Here is a 12,816-nt window from a genome sequence, read left to right as displayed (position 1 = left end):
TGATATGGTCCTGCCATGGATACAGATCACAGCTTTTCTGTGCCTCAGAAGACACTCTATCAGTTGCTGTAGTCAACATTCCTATAATGAGCCTCTCTAATCATAGCTAGATTGGTTCTTGGAAAGCAAACTCTAGGCCTATACTCAAAGATTTTCCAGCATGGAAGGACCCCTCAGAGGTTGAATACCATTGGCATACCTTTCATTCACCCAGGCTTACTTGTATGGCAGCATAAGGCATCAGAATAGCACTTTAGTTTGTTTACACAGTCCTTTAGAATGCTTGGTCTTGTGAAATTTTTTTTTGCTTTTTACTTTTTCTTGTTGATAAAATTTTCAAAGGGCACTGACATTTAGAAAAATGACAATTGTACTTGGGATACCAAAAAAATTGCTGTCTTGTACCTTCCATAGCTAATCCAATTAGGGGAAGCTTAGTACTGGAAATTAAATGAAGCATTCTGTCCCTCAGACTTCTGGTGAGTATTATGGACAAATTGTCTCCATACCCAGAGCCAAGTGTCTTCTTGTCACAAACACTCCTAAGGGCTGTTCCCATCTATTCATGACCATCTGTGCCTTATTGACCACCAAACAAAGTCCACATGGTGGCTGGGTTGGGTTGGTTTGTTGCAAGAGACAGAGGGCATGATAGAAAGGAGGGCAGACTGGGGGGGAGGGTAGTTAGAAGCACACACTTTTGAAAAGGGACAGGATCAAAGTAGAAAATAGAATAAGAGGGGGGTGTGATAGGATGGAGGGAAATATAGTTAGCCTTTCACAATATATCTACTATAGAAATGTTTTGTGTAACTACACAGGTACAACCTATATTGAATTGCTTATCTTCCCAGTAAGGGTGGGTGAGGAAGGAAGAAGGGAGAGAATCTGGAAATCAAAGTTTTAAAAAGAAGTGTTAAAAAATTGTTTTTTACATGCAACTGGGAAATAAGGTATACGGGCACTGGGGTATGTAAGGGAACAGGGAGTAAGAGGATGGGGAGGAGGGGAACTGAGTTTGGATAATGTAATAATAGAATTAAACCTGTGGCCCTGGGAGTCTGAAGGTTACATGGGTAGTCAAGCTTATGGGCCATGCTTGTTATACAGCTCTCCCAAATAGACTTCCCTTCTAGCTCTTGATTTATGGTCCTATGATTCTATGACTTGCCAAATCTGAAATAATATTTGTACCCAGAAATATTGTTTTTACTTTTACACAAGACTCTACCTGTTGATAAATATAGGAGGTAATGACTTTATCACTCTAACCTGAAGGATACTTTTCATTCCCTTATCGATGTATTCTCCTGTACCACTCCCCACCACCTCCAGAACAAAACAAAACAACCTACCACAAATCCTTCAAATGTTAACAGTTGCTAGTTTTTACAGGTTAGTGATTTAGAATGGAAAACCACATTGCTTAGGGATACTCTCATCAATCTGTAGGATAAATGTTCTGGGTACTTTTTGTACTCATTGTAGTAGTAGCAGATGGGAGGAGAAAGATTGTGTGCAGAGGTTCTAGTTTGCCTGGATTACATGCCAGATGCAGGGTAAGAAGGCAGTAGGGTAGGTGATTGGGCAGGTAGCTGAGAATCAGGAAAACCTGATTTTAAAGAAATAGTATAGTATATCCGGACTTGGATTTGAGGAGTTTTTCAGTTGTTCAATTTTTGTGTCTGCCTCTGTGACCCCATTTGGGTTTTGGGTTTTTTTTTTTTTGTCTTTTTTGGAGGGGGAAGGCAGGGCAGTTGGGATTAAGTGACTTGCCCGAGGTCTCATAGCTAGTAAGTGTTAAGTGTCTGAGGTCAGATTTTTACTCTATCCTCCTGACTCCAGCAACCAGTGCTCTATTCACTGTACCACCTAGCTGCCTGCCATTTAGAGTTTTCTTGGCAGAAATACTGGAGTGGTTTGCTATTTTCTTCTCCAGCTCATTTTACAGATGGGGAAACTGGGGCAAACAGGATTAAGTGACTTGCCCAGGGTCACAGAGCTGGTGAGAGTCTGTGGTCAGATGTGAACTCAAGTCCTCCTGATTCCAGGCCTGGTATTTTGTCCTCTATACCACCAAACCATCCCTGGGATTCAAGAAGACCTTAGTTCAAATCTTGCCTCAGACACTTACTAGCTGTATGACCCTGGCCAAGTCACTTAATGGCTCATGTCCTCATTTTCTTTATCTATAAAATAAAAGGGGTGGATTCAATGCCCTCTAAGTTCCCTTCCAGTTGTAAATCTATAATCCTATAATATTGATAGCTCAGGTGGGAAATACTGATATCAGAATGTACATCTTAACTAATTTCCCTAAAACACTGCTTTCTTAAAATCAGTATCACTTCAAGTTCAGGTTCATCCACCAGACAGACATTCAAGGCCTTTCATAAACTGTTCCACTCTATTTCTTCAATTGTTTCATCCAAACCCTTTACCAGTCCCATTATAATTCCCTGTGTAACTCCTGCCCCAAGGCCCATTGGTATGGGACTCCCTCTATTTATGAGATGAATATTCTGACCTGCTCAGCCCTACTGACTGGGTCACACAAGTCAGGGCAATTCATTTCCACCAATTAGGAGAGAGTCGCATACCAACGAGCTTTGGGACAAGGGTTACATCAGAACAGGCAACTTTTGCTTCCACCTTCATTCCCTTTACTCATGTTGTTTCTCCTACCTAGCATGACCTTTCCTCCATTCTTTTATGGATCCAAATTTTACCCATCTGTCAGTAATCCAGTTGAAGTCCTACCCTTTTTGTTAGTGTTCCCCTAACTATTCAATCTTGCTCTCAATTCCTGTTATCCTTAGTTAAAATCACACAGCTATTTAAATGTTTCAAGCTCCCTTGCTAGATCTGTTTCTGCAGGAGAACAAGACTGGGCTGAACGCTTGTTTTCTATCCTGTGCAGGGCAGAATGTGTATTTTATGGGGAGGGAGAGGAAGGACCCTCAATAAATACTTAGTAATAGATAAACATGTCATTTTTTACTTTGTGTCATTCAATCAGTGAATAAGCATTTATTAAGTGCCTACTGTGTTCTAGGCACTGTGCTAAGTGCAGCAGATACAAAGAAAAGGGTTGAGGGGGAGGAGGTGAGGGAGAGTAAGGCTCTACCTGTGCTTTGCCTCGTCACCTTCATGATTCTGGCGAAGACTATTATCTTACAGCTGAACTCAAAGTAAAAATAGCACTGCTAATCCTAATATTTTTGTTTACTAGCATCACAAATTTCAGGCTAGGAAGGACCTCAGATTTAGACTTTCCTGATTCTCAGCTACCCATCACCTACCCTACTTGCCCTCTTACCCTGCATCTGACATGTAGTCCAGGCCTACTTGAACTTCTGCACACAATCTTTCTCCTCTTGTCTGCTGCTACTACAATGAGGACAAAAAGTACCCAGAATATTTAGCCCATAAATTGATGGGAGAATCCCTTAGTGATGTGGTCTTCCATTCTAAATCGCTAACCTGTAAAAACTAGAAGCTGTTACCTTTTGAAGGGTTTGTGGTAGGTTGTTTTGTTTTGTTTTGGAGGTGGGGGGAGTGGTGCAGGAGAATACAGGGAGAAGGAAATGAAGTAACTCAGGTTAGAGTGATAAAGTTGTTACCTCCCACATTTATCAACAGGTACTCTTTCATTAGAGTCTTGTTCAAAAGCGAAAACAATATTGCTGGGTACAAATATTATTTCAGATTGGGCAGATCATGTGATCATAGGACCATAAATCAAGAGCTGGAAAGGAAGTCTATCTGGGAGAGCTGTATAACAGTTACAATCTTGGTACTAACAGAACTCTAAATGATGCGAAGAGAGACTTGGGGATAATCTACATAGTCAATGATATAGCCCAAAGAAAATTCTGAATTATTTTAAGAGGCACCTTAATGGTTTCCTCATTCATATTTTGAAATAGCTTATGCAGAAAGTTAAGAAGGAGGAAAAATAATTGTTCAGCCATCACAAGCTAGGAAGAGAGGCAAAGGAACTTGGTCTGCATCCTGATTCTACTAGTAACCAACTGTGTGACCTTGATTAAGGCATATAATATCTTAAATACTCAATTTCCTTAAATGTTAAATAAAGAAGTTGGATCAGAAGACTTCATGAGGTCCTTTCCAGCTCTAAATCTATGATTCTATGATTACTAGAGTGTGCAACAACTAAAAGCAATGTGTTAGAAATCTACTTCTCTTGTCAGAGAAACTTCTAAAGTTTAAACTTCTAACCTTCTAAGGAAAACAGGAAGACTAGAAGCTATTATGTGATCACTGTTGGATAAAGAGAAAAAAAGATCCACAATGTCATTCCTTTAAAAGCATTGTTCTGTGAAAGGATTCATGGGCTTTAGTAGATTGCCAAAGGGGTCCATGACACAGAAAAGGGTGAGAACCCTTGTGCTAAAGTATGATACTAAATTCTAGGGCTGGAGGACTAGGTAAGTAGAGGGGTGAGGGTGTTAAATTGAGTATGTTAAAGCACATTAGGTAAGAGGACACCTAGCCCATGCATGCATGAAAAAGACCTAAGAGAACACACAAAACTGCAACTGTATTGTCCAAGAAATCAGAAGAGCATTCCAGATGCAGAGGGTGGCAGAATTTGGAAGACAAGGGAGAAAGAATAAGAGGTTCTGGGGGAAAAGGCTAATGGTCAAGAGTTATGAAAAAATGGCAGCCTGGTATGGCATTCTTTGGTGGGAGAGATGGTAAGTTTCTGAGCCCAGAAATCAAATGAGTTAAATAGGGTTTGCTTAAGATGATTTTAATGAATCAAACTGGTTAGTGTCTACAAGAATAGCTGTTATTGTGTGAAAGTTGATGAAGTGGTTTTTGCCTCCCTGAAATGTTTACCGTGTTTCTGCCTTCTCTGTTTGATATTCCAGGGTACAGAAATGGCCCAATATTTTGAGTCTCTGGTTAGAAATGACCCTCTCTTTGAAATTCCTGCCAAAAGGCACCTTGGCTTGGTGGTGTTTCGCTTAAAGGTAATCTTTAGTACCCACATTCTGAACAAATTTATTACATGTGCCAAAGTGAGGACTGAGGTTCAGTTTTATGAAAGTGCAATTACTGTTTCACTGAAAATACTTAGAATTATAGATATGAATCTGGTTCAACCTCCACATTTTATAGATCCATTCATTCAACTAAAGTATTCAATAAACAATGACTAAACGCATACTATGTACCAGGTTAAGTGTTACTGATACAAAAAGAGGGAAAAGGGGCTGCTAGGTGGCCCAGTGAATAGAGCACCAGCCCCGGAGTCAGGAGGATCTGAGTTCAAATGTGGTCTCAGACACTTAACACTTACTAGCCATGTGACCTTGGGTAAGTCACTTAACCCCAATTGCCCTGCCTTCCCCTCTCCAAAAAGCAACAAAAAACAAAAAGAGGGGGAACTTACAGTCTAATGGGGGAAACAATGATCAGATTAGTACTTAGCTATCTACAGGATAGAAGGAAATAATTAAAAGAGGGAAAGTACTGGAATTAAAGAGAAGTTAGGAAAGACTTCCTATAGAATGTGTGATTTTAGTTGGGACTTAAAGGAAACCAAGGCACCTAGGTGGTGCAGTGGATAGAATGCTGGATCTGGAGGTCATCTTCCTGAGTTCCAATCTGACCTCTGACACTTATTAGCTGTGTGACCCTGGGCAAGTCACTTAACCCTGTTTACCTCAGTTTCTACATTTGTAAAAGGAGCAGGAGAAGGAAATGGCAAACCACTCTAGCTTCTCTGCCAAGAGAATTCCAAATAGCATCACAAAGAATCAGACACAATTGAAAAACAACTGAATAAAAGAAGCCAGGGAGGTCAGCAGTTGAAATGGAGGAAAGAGAGCATTCCAGGAATGGAAGACAGCTAGAAAAATGCCCGGAGCAGAGAAATGGAGTGTCTTTGAGTATAATGAGGACTAGTTAAGTTAAATGACTTGTTCTAGGTCATACAGGTAGTATTCAAGGTAGGATTTGAACCCAGCTCCTCTGACTCCAGAGCTTGTGCTCTTTTTAGGGTGCCACATTGCCTTACAGAGATTATAGAACTGTTAGAAGTGCCTCTAAGAATGTGTCAATGCATTGACATATATTTTATTTTTCTTTATCTACCCAATAGGGTCCTAATTGTCTAACGGAAAAAGTGTTAAAAGAACTTGTTAAATCTGGATGCCTTTTCCTCATCCCAGCCATCATCCAGGACAAGTTCATTATCCGCTTCACTGTGACCTCTCAGTTTACCACCAAGGAGGATATACTGCGAGACTGGAACCTCATCCGAGATGCTGCTACCCATATCCTGAGCCAACACTGCACATCTCAGCCCACTTCTCAGGATGGGAACGGCATCCCCGGGGCTGGTGGCCTCAGGGCTGTGGCCAATGGCGTACACCCTCAACCCTGGGGGAACGTGGGAGAAGAGATGTCAGGGTCCAGAAAGATCGCGGTACAGCCTCAGCGCACGTCAGTGAGGCCCGTGAGGAGAGAAGTTAGCCAACCTCTTGACCATCAGGAGGATCCCCTTGATGACTGCTTTTCGGAGGAGGGTCCTGAGATCACCAAGAATAAGTTATCCTCCTTCTTGTTCAGCTACCTGTCTGTTCAGAACAAGAAGAAGACTGTCCGTTCCCTCAGCTGCAACAGCGTGCCAATGGGTGGCGCTCGAGAGCCGCTGGGGCAGAAGCCAGGACCGGCCGAAGCTCCTGGGAAGAGCGGCGGCTCCACCCGGGTTAAGCTCCTTTCGAGGTTTCCCGAAGAGATGATGATGCTGAAGAAAAGTGCCTTCAAAAGGCTGATCAAGTTTTACAGTGTCCCCAGCTTTCCTGAATGCAGCATCCAGTGCGGAATCCAACTGCCCTGCTGCCCCTTGCAAGCCATCGTTTAAACTCGCCAGTGCATTGGCGTCAGTCCCCTCCAGTCAGCCAGACAGAGGGAGGAGGAGGGCCGAGGTGAGCTTCTTTAGGCAGTCTCCCCCAGCTTCTGTGGTTCAGCTTGTGACACGAGATCTCATGTAGAAATAAACTGTGCTTGTCCCTGAAGTGAAGCAGTTTCTTTTGTGACTTTATTGATTGCTAAAACCGAACTAAGACTATGGAAACTCATTTCCAGGCTCTTTTAGGTTTCAGAAAATGTGCAAGCGGTTGAGTTTGCACTGTGTAAGAACCTCACTTACTCCAGCAATGCCCCTTCTAGACTTCACTAGATCTAGCTGTGAATTGGATGTCCCATAGACATCTTAAACTCAACATATATGAATAGAGCTCGTTTTAAAAAATTATATTTTATTTTTTCCAATTACATAAAAGACAATTTTAATATTCATTTTAATAGCATTTTATTTTTCCAGTTACATGTAAGATTAATTTTTTCTTTTGGAGGGGGGGAGGAAAGGGCAGTTGGGGTTAAGTGACTTGCCCAAGGTCACATGGCTAGTAAGTGTGTCAAGTGTCTGAGGCCAGATTTAAACTCAGGTCCTCCTGACTCCAGGGCCTGTGCTCTATTCACTGCGCCCCAAGAATGATTGATTTTTTAAATAAAATTTTCATTTCAAAATTTTCTCCTTCCCTCCTCCCCTAAGATGGTAACCAATTTGATATAGGTTATATATGTGCAATCATTTAAAAAAAATTTAAGTTCCAAATTTTTTTCTTCCTTCCCTTCTCTCCTACCTCCCTAAAAAGATAAGAATTTTAAATAGGTTATATATGTGCAATCATGTAAAACATTTCCATATTAGTCATGTTGTGAAAGAAGTAGAGCAAAAGGGAAAAAAAAACACAAAAAGATAAAGTGAAAAGAGTATACTTCAGTATGCATTCAGACGCCATCAGTAGAACTAATTTTCTTCTGCCCGCTCCTCAAACCCTCCCCTCTTCTGAAAATTCTTTGTTATTGTTAAAGGCATGACCACCAAGGCTCACAATCTAGGAGTCATCCTTGCCTTCTTACTCTCTCTGGCTCTCTCTGTCTCTCTTTGTCTCTGTCTCTGTCTCTTTCTCCCTCCCTCTTTCCTTCTCTATGCAAATTATTGCCAATTTCTATTTCTCCCTTTGTAACACCCTATATGCTCTCTCCTTTCCTCTGATGCAACTGCCACCCTGGAATAGGCCCTCAGCACTTCATGCCTGAACTATCTAAGTATTTATTGCCTGTCGGTTGACCTCCCTACCTCAAGCCTCCCCCCATTCCGGTCCATCCTCCACTCAGCTGCCAGTGATCTTCCTAAAGTGCAGCTCTGACCTCGTCATTGTCTGGCTCAATAAGTTCCAATGGCTCCCTATTACCTCCAAGATCAAATGTAAAATTCTCTATTTTGGCTTTTAAAGCCCTTCTCAACCTGGCCTATTCCTAACTTTCCATTTTTCTTCCATTTTACTCCTTTCCATATAACTCTGCGATCTAGCAACTCTGGCTTTCTTGCTATTCCTCACTCTTGAAACACCACCTTCCAATTCAACACCTTTTCCCCATGCCTAGAAAGCTCTCCCTCATGGCCTCTTTGCCTCCTTTAGGACTCAGCTTATAGCTTACATCTTCAAGAGGCCTTTCCTGGTCTCCTTCCAGTGCCTTCTCTCTGACCTCTGATTTTCTCGGTAACATATGTATGCACAGTGGTTTGCATGTTGTATTCCCCATGAGAATATCAGCTCCTTGAGAATAAGGACTATTTTTGCCTTTCTTTATATTCCTAGCGCTTAGTAACATACCTGGTGTGTAATAAGTGTTTAATAAATGATTGTTGACTGATTACTTATTAGCTGTATGAGCCTGAGCAAGTCACTTAAGCTCTGTATTATACCACAGTTTCCTCATCCATAAAGTGAGAAAGCTAAATTTCATGGCCTCTGTGATCCCTTCTAGTTCCAAATCTATAGTTACACCCTTAGGGAGGTCTTGTTAACAAACACACCCACTGAGAGGTTTTCTTCTTTTTTTTTTTACATTAAGGAGAGGTGTGCGGGTGTGGTTCTAGGCCAGAGTGGGAGGGGATTGGGGGAGCTAACTGGTAGCAGGAAGCCTGGTGGCTGAGGAAGAAGAGCTGGAGGGAGGGGAGGGGGATTCTTTGGGAGACTGCAATACAGCACAGCAAGTAAAATAAGGACATAGTAAATATTTACTAAACTACCTCTAGTAAACAGCACCGATGACATATAAAATTCAGGTATTCCACAGTCCTTATCAGTCACAGTAGTGATCAGCTTGGCTGATTTCTGGTGAATCTAGGAGCAGAGGACAGAGGGTCCAGAATTTAGCCAGGGCCCACACCCCTGCAGCTATGGGTCCCAAGCACTGTCTCAGGTTGGACATTTTGGTGTTTCAACTAAAAGGTTCCCTTTGTGATGATTGAGCTGCTGAATGACCTTGTGGTATAGACCATTCCTATTTAGGAATCCACTCAATTTGACTTGATTCCCAGTGATGCAGCAACACACTGATATCCTCAATAAAACAGGGCAGGTTATTTCTTTGGTTTGAGTTTAGATCCTCCCTGAAATATCAGTAGATCAAAGGTAAAACTTGCAAAACTGTCAAATGCTAAGTGGGGTGAGGGTGGAAAGAGGTCTGGCTCTGGAGTCAAAGCATCTGCATTATAATTCTACCTCTGATGCTTACTCCCAGTATGACCTTGACCAAGCAACTTCTGTCCTTAAGCCTCAGTTTCCTTATCTGTAAAACAAAATGAGATGGACAATATGGCCTTTGAGATCCTTTCCAGCCCTAGATATATCATCCTTTGATAAGAGTGATGAGTCCTAAGGAATACCAAAGACATTCAGACTTTCTTTGATTGTACCATTGTGTCCTGCATATCAGTTACTACAAAATGTTTGCTATTGCTTAGCATTAAGCTGAAGCAAGAGTTCTCTCTAGTACTCAGGAGTAGCAGAGTTGAAAGTAGGGTCCTAGGATCCATTCAATCATAAATCTAGAGCTGGAAGGGACCTTAGAGGTCATCTGGTCCAACTCTTTCAATTTGCAGATGAGGAAAATGAGGCACTAGAGAAGTAAAATTATATGCCCAAGGTCACACAGGTAGCAAGTGATTTGACACAAGTCTTCCATGTCCAAATCCAGTGCTCTTTCCTCTCTGTACCACACTCCCTCTGATCATCTTCAGTACCATGCTTGGCATTCAAGTACAGACTGGGATGGAGTTATATGTTCCTCTTGCAACATCTCCTTGATAGTCTTTGGTCATTTGTCTTTGCCTGACTCATGCAGATTGAGGTGGGAAACAAGATAACTTCTCAGTACTCTGGGAAAGGGACCATGCTCAGACTCTACCATAGGATGCTGGAAGGACAATAGGACTCAGGTCACTCTGCAGAAGCATGGAGTCAGTGGTGGTAACCCGTTTGCAAGCCAAGACAGAAATGAACCTTCAGAAGAGCCAGATGTGAGAGTGCAAAGAAATTGCTCTGTAGTGTTGGATGTGGCTGCCATAAACTATACCCAATACCAGGAACCCTTTCTCTAAGGACAGGAGAATTGAGTAGGGTAGTTTTTTTTTTTTTTGAGAGCTGGATATCCAACCTTTACCAGCACATCCCTGGCTCAGAAAGACCTTGAAGTCACTCTTCTTCCCCAAATAAAATTTCATGGTAGATCTAGAAGGGATCTTACAGATCGTCAAGCCCAATTCTTTCATTTTACAAAGGAAGAAACTGAGGCCCAAGGTCACAGAGGAAGACTCAGCTTGAGGGCAGCTTAGAGGTGCAGCGAATAGTGTTGGACTTGGAGTTATTACACCTGAGTTCCAGTCCTGTCTCAGAGGATTACTAGGAGTGACCTTAAATTATTTAGTTTCAATTTCCTGACCTGTATAATGAGTACAATCATAGCACACCTACTTCCCACGATGGTTGTGCGGATTAAATGAGGTGATATAGGCACTTTGTAAGCATTGAAGTGCTATGTAAATATACTAAAAATATACAAATATATATTCTTCTTCTTAAATTTATTAAGTTGAGGCTGAGCTAACATAGAGTTAAAAGAAGATCAAATCTCATAGAATCAGAGCATCAGAGATGAAAACTTCCTTGGAAACTATCTTGTTCAACCCTTTTCTTTGAGAGACAGAGAGATTCAGAGTCAGCATTAGAATCTCTTGATTCCCAATCTATGACTCCATCGTCAAGGTTGTTGAAATTTGATCTTTCTTGGGAGAACTGAGGTACTGGCACTCCTATAGCAATGGTCTTTGATTTGGCAGTCAGATGGGGAAATGGTAGTAGTGGTGAAGAGCTCTAGCCTTTTTAGGGGCACCATGGCTCATCCACCCCATCAGAGAGCTCTTTATTAGAGAATTTTTTAAAAGTGTCAAAGGCAAAGCTTCAAGTCCCCAGTATGATGGCAGAATTGTCCCAAGGAAGGCAAGGTCCTCCCCAAGGGCTGAAGTGCTTCTCTGGTCTTGCCGTTCCCAAAGGATACCGCTTTCCAGAGGCTAATCATGGATCACATTTGGAAACGTAGGGTACCCTGCCTTCTTGCTTGCTGATGGTTTTCAGGCAGCCTACCCAGCTATTTTTGGGTGAAGAGACATTGTTGGCAGTGATAGACCAGGCTCCCTGGGTCTTCCTCCTCACCCATAAGCTAAGTCAAGACTCAAGTCCTGCCTGGCTTCTGAGAAGGTAGTAGCATAGTGGCTAAAATGCTGGAGTTAAGAGGACATAAATTTGAATTCTTTCTTAGCTACTTACAAGGCACTTTATCTTGTTTTGGCCTCAGTTTCCTCAGGGATAATAATAATACCTATCTTACAGGGTTGTGGGGAGGACCAAATGAAAATAAATACATATAAAATGATTTGCAAACCTCAAGTTTCCATATAAATGTTTGTGGTTGTTCAGTCATTTTTCAGTCACGTTCCACTCTTCATGACCCTATTTGGGGTTTTCTTGGCAAAGATACTAGAGTGGTTTGCCACTTCCTTCTCCAACTCATTTTACAGAAGAAGAAACTGAGGCAAACAGGGTTAAGTGACTTGTCCCAGGTTACATAGCTAGTATCTAAGGCCTGATTTAAACTCAGGGAGATGAGTCTTCCTGACGTCAGATCTAGTACTTTATCCACTGCACCACCTAGCTGCTATTAATTAAGAATTAATTATCCCCCTTGCCCAAAGATGTCTGAGTTCCTTTTTCCTATTTGAAAAACAACATGGCATATTGGATGGAACACTGGAATTTGAGTTAGGAGATCAGAGTTCATGTCCCAGCTCTGACCACACTCTTGCCCATTATGATAACAGGCAAGCCTCTTTGAGGCTCAAGTTTCTTTATCTGTGAAATGGAGATAAATAGAACAAGCATTTAATAAGCACCTATTGTGTGTCAGGCACTCCGGTAGTCACTGGGGATATAAACTCAAAAACAAAGCAGTCTCTGCCCTCAAGGAGGTCATGTTCTAATGGGGGTAGGCACCATGCACATTATACACACCCACCCCTATATATAGGTACGTATAAATTACATGTAACTGTACATATGTATAATATATTTAAGCATATATGTGTTGTAGCGGCAAGCACCCCAGCGTCCCCAGGTTGCTGCCACCACAGGTTCTTGGATCTGCTTTGATAAAGGAAAGCAACTCAAAATGGGTTAACAAGCTTAATCAGTCAAATAAGTATTGTTTACCTAGTTCAGGGGGAAAAGGTCAGCACCCTGAACTTCAGAATATACAGACAGAATTATCAAGATAGAGAAACAGATCAAATAGTTTCCAAAATGTCCAACCATTACATCCATACCAAATCAACATCTGGGTTTTTCAAAGCCGAGGGGGAGCTCTCAACAA

The 12,816-nt window shown here is 41.8% G+C and overlaps 1 protein-coding gene across 1 annotated transcript in view; it reads left to right on the top strand.

The window, feature by feature from the left end:
* HDC (histidine decarboxylase) overlaps nt 1-7,030 on the top strand; it is a 31,519-nt gene extending 24,489 nt beyond the window's left edge. Inside the window, exons 11-12 of the mRNA XM_069097501.1 lie at nt 4,899-5,000; nt 6,134-7,030. Of these exons, the coding sequence (XP_068953602.1) occupies nt 4,899-5,000; nt 6,134-6,898 (867 nt within the window). The 3' untranslated portion in view covers nt 6,899-7,030. The remainder of the gene's footprint in view (nt 1-4,898; nt 5,001-6,133) is intronic.
* The last annotated feature ends 5,786 nt before the right edge of the window (nt 7,031-12,816 follow it).

Source organism: Petaurus breviceps, unplaced genomic scaffold (genome assembly GCF_028583685.1).
Source record: "Petaurus breviceps papuanus isolate PSGF00001 unplaced genomic scaffold, PetGlider_PUasm1.0 37, whole genome shotgun sequence".
NCBI classification, from domain to species: domain Eukaryota; kingdom Metazoa; phylum Chordata; class Mammalia; order Diprotodontia; family Petauridae; genus Petaurus; species Petaurus breviceps.
Note: the sequence above shows the minus strand (reverse complement) of the source record. Positions and strands in the feature narration are given on the sequence as shown.